The sequence below is a fragment of the Phyllostomus discolor genome, chromosome 2 (genome assembly GCF_004126475.2).
Source record: "Phyllostomus discolor isolate MPI-MPIP mPhyDis1 chromosome 2, mPhyDis1.pri.v3, whole genome shotgun sequence".
Lineage (NCBI taxonomy): Eukaryota > Metazoa > Chordata > Mammalia > Chiroptera > Phyllostomidae > Phyllostomus > Phyllostomus discolor.
The window spans coordinates 40,655,038-40,671,819 of record NC_040904.2 but is presented as its reverse complement, the minus strand read 5'-3'; the positions used below and the strand labels follow the sequence as shown (position 1 = coordinate 40,671,819).

The window sequence follows — 16,782 nt, the reverse complement described above, 5'->3', positions numbered from 1 at the left end:
AGCGAGGCACTGGAAGTGATGCCACTCACGACGCAAACGTGATTTGCTTATGCGAAAAAATGGCTGCAGCCAGTTTAGGTATATTTTGCAGAAAAGCATCAGCCCTCCTAAAGACTTCCAGGTTGTTAATAAGTTCTCAGGCCCCGGCGGGCGCAAGGTAAGTGATGTGAGCAGTAGGTTTGTTCATCTCTCCAACTTTGGATCTTGTTTGGTTGCAGAGATGATGAGAACAAATCTTTTCCAAGGATGGAAAGGCTCCCGGGTTGGCTTGAGCACGAACCCAACTCTATGAGGAATGAATGATTTTATACCAGTCGCCCACCGGCACCATTTCCGTCCCAGCGTCATTTTGTTGCCACCTCCTGTGACCAGTCAGTAGTTGAGGTTGTAGGTGCCCAGAATTTGTTGAGTTCTAGCTAAAATTACGGAAGTACGCCGTTTGGCTAGGTGAGTTGGGAAAAACTTCACTGAAGAGCTTTTGGCTGTGGAGCTGAAGGCTGTGACGGGCTTAGACGGATGAAAAAGAACGGGCCTTTCTACTCCTGGAATGTGTCACAAGGAGATTGTTCAGTAAAGGCTGAGTGAATAAATGAAAGTAGCCAAATAAAGGAAAAGTTGCCCTTGCAGGTGGGAGAAAGGAACATCCTACACATGGCATTATTTCTGGAAAGTCAGCTTATCATTTTTGACTTTAGGTGGATGGTTTCCTTTCTTTTATTGTCTTTTGTCTATGAAGATGTGAATTTTATAAGTAGTTGAGTATGTCTGTTCTGTTTTTGCTTTGTTTTTATCTAAAAGGAAGCAATGTTTGTGCTCTTAAATCTAGGTCTGTTATTGAGCTTCTATTATATTAAAACATTATTACATACACTAACGTCAGAGATAAGCAATATTTTTTTTCATTTTGGTTCAGACAGAGGTTGTAACTTGATCAGAGGTTCAGACAGAGGTTGTAACTTGATCAGAAGGTGGCAGGCAAGCTTGAATCAGTTGTTATCTAGTTATCCTTTTTTCTTAAAAAGTAATTATAGATTTTATTATTATAATAAAATACTATTTGCAGACACTTTGGAAAATAGGGTAAAGTATTTTGAAGAAGAAAGTAAAAATCAGCCCCTGGCTGGTGTGACTCAGTGCATTGAATGCCCATCTGCGAACCCCAGGTTCAGTTCCCAGTCAGGGCACTTGCCTGGATTGTGGGCCAGGTTCCCAGTGAGGGGGTGCATGAGAGGCAACCACACATTACTGTTTCTTTCCCTTTCTTCTCCACTCTGAAAATAAATAAATAAATAAAATCTTTTTCAAAAAGTAAAAACTAAATCAACTTAAAAAAGTAAAAATCAACTATAATTCCACTAAGAGATAAACAGGTTTCCCTTCCTTAACTTTGCATATACACACATGCATGTAATTTTATTGATTGATTGATTGATTTTAGAGAGAGGAAGGGAGACAGAGAGAGAGAAATATTGGTTTGTTCTGTGAATTTATGCATTCATTGGTTGATTCTTGTATGTGCCCTGACCAGGGCTCAAACCTGCCCACAACCATGGCAGATCGGGTTGACGCTCTAACCAGCTGAGCTCCCTGGCCAGAGCCCACATAAATGTGATTTTGAAATAAAATCAGGACTATATTTACATATATGCATTCTTGTGCTACCCGTTTCCCCAACTTTTTGTTTTTAAAATTTTCAGACCAACAGAAAAGTTGTAATAGTAGTAGCAAGAATAACCATATACTCTTTATGTTAATCAGTTCTTAGCATTTTGTTACATTTTTCTTTATCTGCTTATGTCCATGTTTTGTTTTCTGAACTGTTTTTTAAAATCCTCACCTGAGGATATGTGTATTGATTTTAGAGAGAGAGGAAGGGAGCAGGGGAGAGAGAGGGACAGAAACAACAATATGCAAGAGAAACATCAGTCGATTGCTTCCAGTGTGCACCCCGACTGGGAATCAAACCACAGTCTAGGTATGTGCCCTAAGAGAGACTTGAACCCATAAACTTTCAGTGTATCAGACAATGCTCCAACCAACTGAGCCACCCAGCCAGGGCTTTTTCTGAATTACTTGAGGCTTGTCAGAATTGCAAACATCATAACACTTCAGCATATATCTCGTAAGAACAAGAACAGCATCTTAACCACAATATTGCGGTGATCATACTGGGGAATTGAACATTGATACACTACTACTATTCCACTGCTGTTATCTGGCATATAGCCCAAATTTAGATGTCCTCAGTTGTCCTGGTAATTTTGTTTTCTTTTTACTCAGGGTCCAAACAATGATTGTTTTTTGCATTTGTTGTCATGTCTGTTTAGTCTTTTAAAATCCAGAATGATTCCTTTATTTCTTTCATGACATTGACTTTTTTTATAAGATCAGTTTTTGTAGAATATCCCTCCATTTGCATTTGTCTGAATGTTTCTTCATGTTTAGATTTAGGTTAAATTTTTTTGGTAGGACTACAACAACACTTGCGACACACTTTCCTATTGTATTTTAAATTACTTATCTAGGTCATTAAATATTCTTTAAAAACATGATTTTAACATTACTTTATAATATATTGTCATACAGAGACACAATAATTTTTAAACCATGGTTGCACATTTAAATGATTAACTTTCTTATATATAAGCATAATGAGAATACTTAATAGATGTTTAAATTTATCAGTTCTCATCTATGATAACTTCTTTGGTTGAAATTTCTAGATGTGGACTTAATGGGTTAAGGGAAGAAGGATTGCGGCCTCATATATGTTGCAAAATTAACCTTCAGAATATTTAATCTACTCATATACCCACTAGTGGTTTATGAAGGACCTACAAATGTTACCTTAAAATATAATTATATAAGTATATTACCTCTGAGATTATAAGGTAGCACCACCTACAATGCAATATTTTAAATAATTTGTAAAGTGTTTTATAAGTTTATTTTCTTGTGCCAAAGCCATGAGTAAGTTTTTTAACATTGTAGGTGAGAAAATGATTCAATTTATTGCTTATAAAATTCAAATGTAAAACTTGAACTTGTTTATGTACTGTTGCAGGTTTTCTCTTAATTTGTTGCCTAAGAATACACCAAATGTCACACCTTTACACCACTGTAGAATACTTCATACCACGTTGTCAAGGAAAGGACTGGAAGAATTTTTTGATGACCCAAAGAACTGGGGGGAAGAAAAAGTAAAGTCTGGTGAGATATTTGGGTTGACTGGTATTAACACATTGTATGCAGGAAACGTATTTATACGTTTTATGTTGACTGGTAGTAGAGCGCATGATAAAAACTACCCACAAACAATGTGTTAAATATATCTATTGAACCATCCATTGTCTTGGGATTATTTATCCAGTTTAGGAATTACTTGGGTGTTTCCATTTTCAGTTTCCTTTGGGAATGTCTACTAGTGAAAATTAAAAGGACAATATAATAGACCTAATTGTTCCTTGGCAGCTTGGCAAAAGGTTTAGAATAGGAGTAGGCTGAACTTTTTTTTACTAAGTTGATGTTTGAGGTTTATTTTAGATTTTATTTTTTAGAGATGATTGAAAATTAATTTATAATGATATAAAGTATTTTGACATTAGATTGCGAAAATACATTCTGTAGTTATTCTAACATTTTTAATGCTATTGCCAGTCTCATTACTCATATTTTCATGTGTGTTATCTAATTTAATCCCAGTTATATTTTATACTGTAATATAATAAAGCTATTAAATATTTCACAGATAAGGAAACTGGTTTAGAGAGGTAAGTAATTTGCCAAAGGGCACATAGCTGGAAAACTATTTCATGTTTTGAATTTATCATTTTAATAGGAGCTGCATGGACCTGTCAGCAGTTAAGGAACAAAAGTAATGAAGATTTGCATAAACTTTGGTAAGTATACTGAGTACATGAATATCTAGGTGTTTGAAGCAGTTACAGTATAACAGTGAAGTATAAACTTTATGTGATATAAGAAATTGAGTAAAGTGGTTTGTCTCACAGTACTGTGGATGTTATATAAGGCCATTACAGATTTTATAAATATGACAGGTTGAATTATATTAAGAAAAATGTACTCGAGTTCTCAAGTATAGTTGGGGGTTTAGAAGTTTTACTATAAGTGCTACCAGTCATACTCCACCTGTGTACTAACAATTTCAGAAAACTAATGAAATGGAGAAGAGTTTATCACATTTAGGCCTTCCTCCTTTTTATTACATTTTGCATGGTATGAAATCTTTAGCTTATTTGCTTTGGAGAAGTGTGTTGGAGGATGCATTCAATTGGGAGTTTAAGTACATTTTCCTGATGAATTAGGCAGTTTCTTCTGATGAATTAGAGTTGAAAAGATTTAAGACAGGGCTTTATTTTTAATTGACTATATATGTATATTTTTTATTGAGGCAGAATTGATGTACTATTATATTAGTTTCAGGTATACAACATACTGATTCAGTATTTGTATACATTGCAAAATGATCATCATAGTAAGTTCAGGTAACATCTACTACCATACATAGTTAGAAATTTTTTTTTCCTTGTGATAAGAACTTTTGATATCCACTCTCCTAGCTACTTTCAAATATACAGTACAGGATGATTAACTGTAGTCACTGTGCTGTACATTACATCCCTGTGACTTGCTGATTTTAAAACTGGAAATATGTACATTTTCACCTCCTTCACACATTTTGCTCCCCACTCCCAACATTAACTGACAATATTTAGCCAAAGATATGTCTTGTTTGGACTTTACTATGGTTTTTAAATTGGGTATTTCACACAAAAATAAATATTTCCAGCTCCTCTTTAATAATCAGACCTCTGACCTGGCAGCACCGGACCCACATGCCTCTGGCTGGCCGGTCTGCGTAGCCACTGCCTGATCCAGATGGGTCAGTGCACACCACTTCTTGCCCATCCTGTTGTCTTTTACCAAGCCCACCTACTCATATTTGTGATTCCTTAAGTATTTTTAAATTAAATAACCACTGATGATATAGGTTTGTCGTGTGATACAATAAGAAATATTTGGTTTTTCTCTCCATTTGTTGACACACAGTTCCTAAATCCCTTGGTACTTCCTGAGTGATAGGAGTATCTTTTGTTCAAATTAGGCAACTGTTGGTAGGGGGCACCTCAGAATGGAGCTTGGTCACCAGAAAGACCAAGGCTTGATTAGAGGGTGGAACTTTCAGGCTTAACCACCACCCTCACCGCTGGGGAGGGGCGCAGGCACGGGATTGAGTTCGGTCACCAGTGGTCAGTGATTTGATCAACCGTGCCTACACAGTGAAACCTCCATGGTGGTGAACACGTGGACGTGCTGGGAGGGTGGCATACCCTGAGAAAGCACAAAAGCTCCGCACCCCTTTGCATGTGCCTTGCCCTGTGCATCTCTTCTGTTTGACTGTTTCTGAATTGTGTCCTTTGTAATAAACCAATGATAGTAAAGTGCTTTCCTGAGTTCTGTGAGCCACTCTAAGCAGGGGGGTCATTGGAACTCCCACCTTGTGGCTGGTCAGAGAGATGTACAGTAGCCCTGGAAATTGGTATTGGTGTCTCAACTGGGGGATAGTGTTGTGGGGCTGAACTCAAACCTGTGGAATCTGGTGCTAACTCCAGATAGTGAGTGTCGGAGAGTTGGAGAAGTGGTGTTGGAAAAGCAGCACATTTGGTGTGAAGAAGAGGGAAAAGCTTCTCACTTGGTGTCAGAAGTGTTATGTTTAAAACAGCACAGATTTATTATAGAAAAATAAGTTGTATTAAAAATAAGATTTGTAAGTTTTGCCAAAAGCACTGTTACGGTGAGTTATTAGTAAAGGGTAGTTAGGACTCTTGCAATATTCATCATGTCAAAAACTGAACAATTTATCTTCTGCCACTGCTTCCCCCCAGATTGTCTCCTTCCATTGTATAATGTACTTCAGTTCGTTTGTTTCCTGTTCAGCACCCTCCACATTGATTTCCTTTCCTTTCCTCTAGCTCTTCTTAGTAGAATCAAACAGTTATTTATGAAATTACCCTCACTTCAGCTTTGTCACTCAGTACCTTTCGTTTTGTTTTGCTTTGCTTTCCATCCAATCTAGCAAACTCCATCTCTGCAAAGCTTTTCTCGATCATCTTAGCTAGAAGAAATGTCTCCTGTCTCCCACTTAATTCTTCTGGTACTCGTCACTACCACTCAGTACACCACATCACATTGCAGTTTTGGAGGCAGCCTAGGAGAGTGAAAATAGAGTAGGTTTTGCATTCGGAGAGACCAGGATTTGAATCTTGAATTAGCTATGTGTTCCAGAATACCCTACTTCTCTTAGCTTAGTTTCTTTATTTAGAAAGTGGAAATAAAGCTAATCTCAAAGGGGTATTGTAAGAGTTAAACGAAACTTGGTAAAGTGTTTCACACATTGCCTGACATGCAACAGGCATCTCTCTTCACTTTGATAGGGGAACTATATTTTATGCTTTTTTTTTGTAATTGGCACATAATACAACATATGGCATCTGGAAAACTTAACAAGTGAGTAAGAATAGATAACTTTGTTTAAAGAATTATTCTTTGTAGTGATACTCTGTATATCAAGATTTCCACGAGGCTTTTGAAAACAGATTATTAATTTTTATGTCAAAAATCAGAACTTTGTTAATGATACCACACACTAGCATCATAAGCTTTGTGTTCTTTGATGTAGGTATGTCCTGCTGAAAGAAAGAAACATGCTTCTAACCCTTCAGCAGGAGGCCAAACGGCAGATATTACCAATGCCAAGTCCGGAGCGGTTAGAAAAGGTAAGGCCATGGGGAGCTGACTGATGTGGGGTGCAGTTAACAGGAGTGAGCATATGGTTCCTGTATTTCCTGTCAAGTAGATTTTTTCTATTTCTGCTTGATTTTTAGTAAATTCACTGAGTTGTGTAGCCATCACTACCAGCTCAAAAAGGAATCTCATGCCCGTCTGCAGTCACTCCCCATTTCTACCTGCAGCCCCCAACATGTGGGTGGACATGTGTTTTTACTGCTCTTGGATAGATACCTACAAGTGAAATTGCCGAACTGTATGGGAAATCTATGTTTACTATTTTAGGGAGCAGCAAAACTGTTTTCTATAGTAGCTGCACTATTTTACATTTCTGGTTCTAGCTTAGCCACTTCCTTGCCCACTCTGTCAAATTTTATTCATGCGTTGTTTTTTATTGTGGTAAAAATGTAACATAAAAGTTACTATCTTAATCATTTTTAAGTGTGTAGTATGGTAATTAAGTATATTTACCTTGTGAAAAGGTCACCTCTTTTTTAAATTAGGGTTTTTTCATCATTTAAAAAAAATCCCTTGGATTCCTTATTTCCTTTCCTACAGGTAATCAGTCATATGTGCATATTGTTTACCTACCAGAAGTGTTCTCTTCGTGTAGAAAATCTAAGCTAAATAGGTTTTCATTTAAATGAAATGGAACTTTTAAAAAACTACAAAAAGTGATATTACAGATATTTATATATTCCTGTGCCAACAAAGGTTTTTAGGAAATTTTTAACAGAATGATTCTGTGATCAAAATACTCATATAGGTTTTCTGTAGCATAATCTTTATATGTCCTCTTTCTTTGCAGTTCTGTTGTAGGTAATTGTTGAAATTATGTCTTTCTGTTCTCTTCTCAGGTAGTAGAATCCATGGATGCATTGGATAAAGTTGTACAAGAACGAGAAGATGCCCTAAGACTTCTTCAGACTGGTCAAGAAAAAGCTAGACCTGGTGCTTGGAGAAAAGACATCTTTGGAAGAATCATCTGGTACATAGTTTACGTTGTGGCTTTTCTGAGACTGGAGTAGAAGTCCCATGCCTCTTCCCCTGTCCAATGTCTTTTAAGAAAATTCTCATTGTGTAAAGTATATTAGGTAGACTAAAATATACCTAATCTAAACAGAGGTCCCAAAACCTTTTTGGAACTCCAGGATGTGAACAAAGGTAGATTTAACTAGCAGTCTAGGCGTCCCATTCTCATGATTCAGTTATCTGTAGGTACCTTACAACAGTGGTTCTTAACCTAATGTGAATGATATGGTCCTCTGGGGATTTGATGAAAGTTATAGACCCTTTCCCCAGAAAAAATGTATATGTGTACATGTAGTTCAGAGGTTGTAAATGCTATGAAGCCAATTTTAGGACACATACCTGTCCTCTGCCCATTAAGAGCCTGGGACTGTTAAAACAGGTTTTTGAGGCATAAGACCACATGAGCCCTAGTCCGTGCTATGAAACAATTTAATCCTGCCTCCTGAGTCTAGTTCCCAGAGTCCTACCAGACCTTGGGAAAAGATCTGATGATGAACTTTATAATGCAATATAAGTAATTGAGAAGATCCAGTGTGTTCTGTCTCTGCCAGGAGTTTATTTACATTTAGGCTGAGGTGCTGAAAGGAAACATCGGTAATGGAATTATAAACATTGGTCAGCAAAATGGAGATGGCATTTTGGGTGGTTGGAGACCTTCCCTATACTTTTGAAATTACATCACATAATAGCACTTACTTATTTGTAGACTTCTTTAATGGAGTTTGGGGTAGTGGGGCTGCTCGGGGCCACATTTAGTGGGGTAGCCATGCTGTCTTTAACCATGTAATCCAATACAGAAAAGAGATAAATTGCTAAAACTTCTGACTAAAAACTCCGACCTGGTTTATACTCTACTAATTATTTGCAGTAGTCTAGTTGAGGTCAGTTAGGAAAGGTGAGGTTAAGGAGAGAATCTGTGTCAATTTTAGAATCTCTTTAAGAGTGCTATTCCTTTCAAGAGTTTTTTATTTTGCTTTTTATTTGTTGACAGCATATTTAGTCCAAAGAAGGCTAAAACTCTCTATCTGTTTGAAAATGTATTAAATATTTTCTAAAAGGCGATACTTTTGCTTTCTTGGCAGGCACAAATTCAAGCAGTGGCCTATACCTTGGCATCTAAATAAGAGATACAACAGGAAACGATTCTTTGCAATGCCTTATGTGGAGCGTTTTGAGAGGTGAGCATAGACACCCTTACTAATGAAACAGCTTTACATCAGATGACATGCATTGAGCTTTTACATAAACAAATACATGTTCAATGTAGGGGGGAAAAAAACCAAAAAACAGAAAAACCAGGTAAAAAAGAAATTAGTCTTGAATAATCTCACCATCTAGAAATAGTCTTCTATTAACTTTCTAGTATATATCTTTTCAAAAGTTTTATTGCCTTTCTATTCATCAATCTATATGTTAAGTAGATGCTTAAGTCTTTCTACCATATTAAAAGGTCCAGATGCTTCAGTTGCATAAAATGTGAGCTAATGTTATTGCAAGGTTGACGAAATTAATCCCCAAAACTTTCATTTGAGGGAAAAGAATTGCAAGTTTGTGGTTTCCAAGGAAAGGGTGCCACTTACCTCCATGGCTGTGGCTGCCTAAGAGCACCAGGGTGGGGAATCTGCGGGGTTACTTGCTAGAGGTTCTAGAGACCCGAATTCAAGGCAGGAAAACAGCTGGAAATCTAAAGGAGAAATTCTAGCAGCACTAGAACCACAGCTTTTTTTAACAACTGCTTAGAGAATATGTTCTACTTTCATCAAGAGTTCTTTAAAAATTGGCTCACTCTCCCAAAGGCTTGTTTCCGTACCCCAAAATTAAAAACTTATACAAAATAATTTAAATATGAATGAAATATATCTTTAAATTGATTTTAAGGGTCTTTAGTATACTTTGGAATCACAGTTTAAATTTTTTATTTACCTCAACAAACTAGCCACTTCTCATTTCTATTTTTATCTATGGTGGTGTTGATGTGATTTATAATAGGAAATATATGTTTACTTTGTACCTGTTTTGGTTATAAAGCTCCTAAAACCTTTCTTAAGTGTTCCTACAAAAAAAAAAAGAAAAAGAAAAGTTGTCTTTTATGTTAATGAGCGACTTTTGGAAAGCACCTAGGGTTCGGGGCTGGTTGCCAAGGGAAGCAGCCTTGATCAGGTGATTGAAATTTTCTTCCCCATCCCCTGATTTCTGGGGAGGGGAAAGGGACTGGAGGTTGAATCAATTGTCAGTGGTAAATAGTTTAACCAGTTGTGCTTATGTGATGGAGCCTCCATAAAAAGAAAACCCTAAAAGCATAGGGCGTGGAGAGTGGCGTGCCTCAACAGGACATGGGAACCACCCTTTCCCCAGACCTTGCCCTATGCTTGTCATTTGTCTAGCTGTTCCTGAGTTACATCCTTTTATAGCAAATTGGAAATCTAGTGTGTAGACAGGTTTCCAGAGTTCTGTGATCTGCTCTACTAAGTAATCAAATCCCAGGAGAAGGTTGTGGTAACCTTTGATTTATAGCCAGTCAGTCAGAACTACAGTTAACAACCGGGACTTGTGACTGCTGCTTGAAGTCCAAGGAGGGAGTCAGTCAGAAGTTCAGGTGACAGCCTCTGACACCATCTCTGGGTAGGTAGTGTCAGAATTGAGTTGAATTCTCAGCACCCTGGTGGTGTCTGTGGATTGCTCAGTGGTGGTGTGGGAAACCCCCATGCCCACTGGAGTTGGATTCAGAACCCCTTTATTTACAGTATATCCATTATTAATTGATATTAAATATTATTCATCCTCTTCAACACCAGTGCTCTAGATTCAGGCATTCTTTAATTTCATTCTTCCTGCAAAATGTCTCCCGGATCTGTCTTTCTTACTCCCAGTCTGCCTCAGTACAGTCCCTCATCAGATTGAGTTGTTGAAACATCTTCCTTACGTGAGTCCATTCAGATATTGCTTCCTGACTAATTTTCCTCAAATCTTTTTTAAAAAAGATTTAAAAATTTTTTTATTTTTAGAGAGGGAGAAGGCAGGGAGAAAGAGAAACATCAATTGGTTTCCTCTGGCCCACCCCCAACTAGGGACCAGGCCACAACCCAGGCATGTACCCTGACTGGGAATCAAACCAGGAACCTTTCTTTGGTGCAGGACAATGCCCAGCTGCCTGAGACACACTCCAGTCCTGGCCAGGGCTTCCGGAAATCTTTTTATCACACCAGAGCTGTTGAAAACCTTAAAACAGTAGCTTCTTGTCTATAGGATAAAAGCCAAACCTCTTCCTACCCAGTGTTCCCACAATTCAGTCTTAGCCTCCTTTTCATCAATCTCACAACCACTTTCTCCTGGTTTTCTAAACATAACTTGTTCATTTTCTCCTCTTTTTCTGTTCCTACAGCTTTGCAATCTCTGCATGTATGCCCGTTTTAAGACCCAGTTCAGATGCTAAGTGATTGAAGAAACCTAACTGCACTAGCTCTTTTTTTCTCCAAGCCTGAAGTGCCATTTGACCCTTCTGCCTTTTAGTCATGTAAAGTGAAGCTGTAAAGAGCATCATTTTAAAAACAATTTGAAAAATTATGAATCCATTGTTACTTTTATAGGCTTTATACATATTCTAGTTATTATGTTTTTGAAACTACCTTTTTTAGCCTTACCTTCAATGCATACAGCATAATCTTCTGAATATTCTTAAGAATAGCAAATCTTTATTCTTTCAGATGTTTATTTCTTATAAATGGCCAAAATATAGTTGGAGCAAAGATTAATGAGTATAATGGGTTATGTGGTGTCAACTTTGATTCGTCTTACGTTATACTTAATTTACAAAGTACCGTAGCTTGTATCATATTCTTTTGTATATACACATTGTTTTTACCCAAATATAACCCTTATCTCCAGTTTCTGCGACCACCATAGCACTGGCATATTTCAGTTATTTGGTACATGTCTTTGGTATTAAATATGTTTATGCCTACCAATCAATAAAATATCCTCCAAAATATTAGCTTCAGTACTGTAGAGGCTTGGCATCCATGAATTCATCATTTACAATTTTGCTAATTCCTACCTCACCATAGAGGTCAACATAATTCAGCAGGGGCACAAATAAATGCCTCTTGCCCTGGATTGCCACATGTACAAGCAAACTCACTTAAGAGTGGTGAGTCAGGCCTGGCCGGTTGGCTCAGCTGGTTGGAGTGTTGTCCCATACACTAAAGCATATGGGTTTGACTCCTAGTTAGGGCACATACCTGGGTTACAGGTTCAGTCCTGATCAGGGCATATATAGGAGGCAACCAATCATTGTTTCTCTCGTGTTGATGTTTCTCTCTCTTCCTCTCTTTCTAAAATCAAAACATATCCTTGAGTGAGGATTTAAAAAAAAAAAGAGTGGTGAGTCTAACTAGCACCTAAGCATCATCTCTAAACATGGCTTTATTCTCCCTGTAGGGGAAAGGATATGCTAGTCTGAGTGCCATTTGAAATTAGAGAATTCCCAAAAGTCTCAGGATATATTTCAGGATGTAAAAAATCTAATGTATTCGATAAAATTACAGTATTTTTAGATAAGGTAGAAAGATAGACCATTCCTTTACAAGGTCAGAAGATCTGTTCATTCATTTTAGACAGGAAATGAGAATTGCTGCAGGGTTACATATGCTTTTGATTTCATGTACACCTTTGATTTGGGTAGGTTTACAGTGATTATTCAAGTTTAATAAAATACAGGACATGGCTGTTATAGAGACTGGCATGATTCAGGCCTTAAATAAATCGGTATAAATTACTGTTATGCTTTTCTTACTCTAGACTGAGACGTGAGAAACAAGCCCGTATCCAAGCAAGGAAGAAACATTTAGAGAAAAAGAAAGCAGAAAAACTTACGGAAAAGTTTCCACATCTTGCTGAAGCCCAGAAGTCAAGTCTTGTCTAAGATGTCTGAACTCTTAATTTGCCATTTTGTTTTTCTTAGATAACAATCCATGTTAAGTGATTTATAAAGAAAATGTGGTTTTGGTCAAACAGCTGTGTTCAGTGTTAATATGGCATGCTAATTCTGGAAGTGGTCTTGCTTTTAAAACTCAGGTATAAAATTCAGATTAAGTTTTCATTGTACAAATTATGACATCTAAGCAGACTTCACTATCACGTATCTTTGAGTGGGAAAGTAATGTCAACATATATAGCAAAGGCAATTTGGTTACATTTTAACTATTATTCACAGGATATAAAGGTGTGGATACTGCTGTTAATAAACAATGAGTACTTTCACTGAAAATACTGATAAATACAGTTAGTACTTAAAGTAGCAAGTCAATACAACAGTCCAAACATGTACTTCTGAAATGGTTAATAATTTTTATTTAAATTTGCAAGCCTAAGGTAAAGAGAGCATAGGCAATAAATTTTATTCATCAATAAAAAGCAGTTCTACCAATCCACTGATAATATACTAAGCAGAGTTTGAAAGCCTTTGACTGAAAGCAAAATATTTAGAGAAAATAGACATTTATACAAAATTATAAAATGCTTGTAATAAGAATAAGTACATTTCAAGGACAGCACAACCTAATTTTACTTTATACAGCCAGTTAAAGTCTTAAAAATTCTTAAGTGGAAATTGAAAAATGTAAAAATATATTAACATTCTACAAAAGATGGTCATTTTTTCCTGAGTGTACTAAAGCTATGAAACGTAAGGAGATGGGAAGATGGAGCAGTGGGAACACTTTTCAAGGGCATTTCCTTTCTACACACTGCTTCCCTCCTTCTTCATATTCTTGTTTGGAAATCCACATCTGTTGAAAGGTGCCCTATAAAATGGAAAGAAATATTATATTATTGTGCCTTTTTATTACAAAATACTTTTTCTTTTAATATCTTTATTTTTATAATTCCTAATTTTTTAAGGACTCTTAAAACCTCCTCCCCCCAAATAGTATTCCATTACTCTCTTGTTATTTCTGCCCTCCTCCAGAACACCCATGGCACTACTGAGGGTTTGAAGGATCAGGGTGCCTTTGGCCAGTGGCATTCGCCTATGTGGGTGTGAGAAGTGGTGGCTGGTGGGTCTTGGCCAGCGGGTTACTCTTGTGCAGTGTGAACGCACCTCCATTTACCTACCCAGGGAAATGGCATTTGCTGTGTTCGCTGTGTGGCCACTGTGCAATACCCTGCGCTCTGATATCCTGCAGCGTGATTTAGGGCACACAGGACATTTCTGTGGGTTCTCAGGTCTAGGAGCAGAATTGCTGCTTGTGGTGGATGTTCTGCTTGGTGGTGCTGCCTGCGAATCTTTCCGAAGGACCTACGCCAGCCTCACTGGTCATTTAATTTGAACTGCATTAAATCCATTAGTTTTAGGGGGCAGCTGACATCTTTATACACTAGTGTGCTTTACATTGTAAGTATTATTTCTTCCTACATTTGGTTCTTTACAGAGTCTTCATGAAGTGTTATTTTAATCATTAAGGTCTTAGGTACATATTTGTACAGATTTATTTCCAGTAGTTTATTATTGCCTGATATTTTGGATGGTACTTTAAATTTTGTCCTGTTTATAGGATTCAGTTGACATACTGTATTGTTACCAGTTGATTCTATTATTTTGAGCCTGGGACCTGGCTCAAATTGTTAAAATTCTAGTAACTTTTCTGGACATTGTTTGGGCTTGCTAATTTGAAAATTAATAAAGTTCATGCTTATGTAAAAAAACAAGGGCTCATCAGAACTAGGATAAAGTTTTGCAAGTACAGAAACAATAGTAACAAGTACTTTACCAAATAAATATAGAAAGTGGAAAGAGAAAGTGACCAAAGGAAGAAGGAACCTGTGCTACATTAATAATAAACCCATTCCCTATGATTAACTCTATTCAAGTGATTTCATATGTGGTATGTAGTTTTATCTACGATCTGGTAAAAGACTAGAAATAGAAATATATGCATGGACAATTCCAAACATTTAATTGCTTAAAGATGTATAGTGTAAGTACTTGGTGGCATTTACTTCAGTTGCTCTGAGAAGGGAACATTCTCCAATACAGGGTATAGATTGAGTACAAGGACTCTTACTCCTGACTCTACCATTTTCCCCAAGAACCAGTTCCTGACTTCCTCTACCTCACCAACAGGCCAGGGAGCAACCAGAACCTGAGAAGGAATGTTTCATCCTAAATATGCTGCATCTAAGTCCTGACCAGTGCCAATGAGGGTATCATTGGAAGAGGCGTAAATGAGAGTGGAAACTTGAACTTAGGCTAACAAATACCCACTAATCAGGCAACAAAGCCTTTTGTTAGATTAGAACATGTTGAACTGGTTCTATTAGGTCCTCCACTCACTGGACAGTTATAAAATGCAAAGGTACATGGTATACTAGCATCATTTGTAGTCTTTGTACTAAAGTTAGTATTTTCAGTGGTATATTTAGGTTAAATCATTCAGTAAGTTGTTCTTTTTGAAAGCACTTTCTCTACTCACCAGAGAAGCTAGAATGGAGCCACCAATCCATGAACTGAATCTCCGTTCCACTGTTGTATTATTTGCAATCAGTTTCAACCGCATGCTCTAAAATTGAGAGGGAACAGTAAGTAGTATTAGTTACAACAGGTAACTAACATTACAACAGGTAACTCACATTAGGAAATTCAGCTTGGAGGACTTCTGAATGACTGGTTGAAACACTGATTATACATGATTTTTTTTTGTAAAAGCTAGGTTTATATTGGCATAAATGAGTACTGCATAGATTTTTATAAAGTGCTTTAACTATGGCTTTTAATGTGTAATATTTAATAAAATTATATAAACCTTGGACAACTGCATGGTAAAGAGTATGGCATTTACCTTTTATATCCTATAACCAACAGCAAACATAATTAACGCTACTATAAATCAGGTACAGTGCTAAGTGCATCCTATATTACTTCATTTCTTCCAACAAACTGTTATCCCAACCTGCAGCCCCTTCAGTAGTCCTCAATTTTCTCTCTACTGCCTTTTTAGGCTTCATGCTATCCTATCCCTCCCTACCACAGTTTACTCCTCCACACCCCACACTGTCTGCCATCTCCCACTTAGAAAACAAAGTGCAAACATCAGATCTCAGGTAAGTTTTTTATTTATACTGCTTTTCTTCCTAATTAGAATTCCTGTTTTGCACTCATACTCTCTCAACATTGTTTTTGGCCTCAGTGCTATCCCTCTCATTTCCTTAACCAAGAGGTTTTTACCCTTCACCTAGGAATTTGCTTCTGACAATAGTTCTCAAATTGTTGATACACTACTTTAATTATTCCAAATATAAACATCCTGTGAGTCATTTTTCACAGAAATAAACATGTGGCGGGGTGGACTACGTCCTATGGTTGGATTGTAGCTTCTGGGAACAGGAGGGGTAAACATGGGTTTTCAAAGATGAGGTATTGGTTGATATCTATTACAATGGGATTTTCCCCAGGTATTTCATTAATTTTTAATTGCCTCCTAATGAATAAGGATACTATCTAACTGGTATTGATAACCTATGACTATATTCACTATTATGAGACTTTCTAAGATCTAATGATTGGTACTATAAGGTATATTCCAGATCACACTGTATCTCCGAGAATGGTGTATATGTAAGGCAAGAGTCAATCTTGTGCATATATCAATATTTAAATACCACAATTACAAAAATAGAGCATATGGAAAATACGAGAAGCCAAAAAACTATCAAATATACAAGTACAGTAAGGGTCTATTGCAACCATTAGAAAGTTTTGTTTATTTTTTAAAAGATTTTATTTATTTTCTTTTTAGCTAGGGGAAGGGAGGGAGGAGAGGGAGAGAGATATCAATGTGTGGTTGCCTCTCCCATGCTCCCTACTGGGGACCTGACCCAGAACCTAGGCATGTGCCCTGACTGGGAATAGAACTGGTAACCCTTTGGTTCACAGGCTGGCGCTAAATT

General features: G+C 37.1%; 2 protein-coding genes across 3 annotated transcripts in view; one reads left to right on the top strand and one right to left on the bottom strand.

Moving 5' to 3' along the window:
* The first annotated feature begins 9 nt into the window (after positions 1-9).
* MRPL47 (mitochondrial ribosomal protein L47) lies at positions 10-14,700 on the top strand. The gene is made up of 7 exons (XM_028504478.2): positions 10-157; positions 3,065-3,210; positions 3,839-3,899; positions 6,701-6,797; positions 7,665-7,795; positions 8,922-9,017; positions 12,637-14,700. Exons 1-7 carry the CDS (start codon positions 60-62, stop codon positions 12,758-12,760), a joined length of 753 nt encoding a protein of 250 aa, XP_028360279.1. The 5' UTR covers positions 10-59; the 3' UTR covers positions 12,761-14,700.
* The window catches only part of LOC114490469 (actin-like protein 6A), a 34,997-nt gene continuing 31,386 nt past the window's right edge, over positions 13,172-16,782 (bottom strand). For both annotated transcript variants that reach the window (XM_028504477.2, XM_036017722.1), the window contains exons 13-14: positions 15,309-15,395; positions 13,172-13,640 (exon numbers count right to left, since the gene is read on the bottom strand). In XM_028504477.2, coding sequence (XP_028360278.1) covers positions 13,560-13,640; positions 15,309-15,395 — 168 coding nt within the window. In that variant the 3' untranslated portion in view covers positions 13,172-13,559. The remainder of the gene's footprint in view (positions 13,641-15,308; positions 15,396-16,782) is intronic.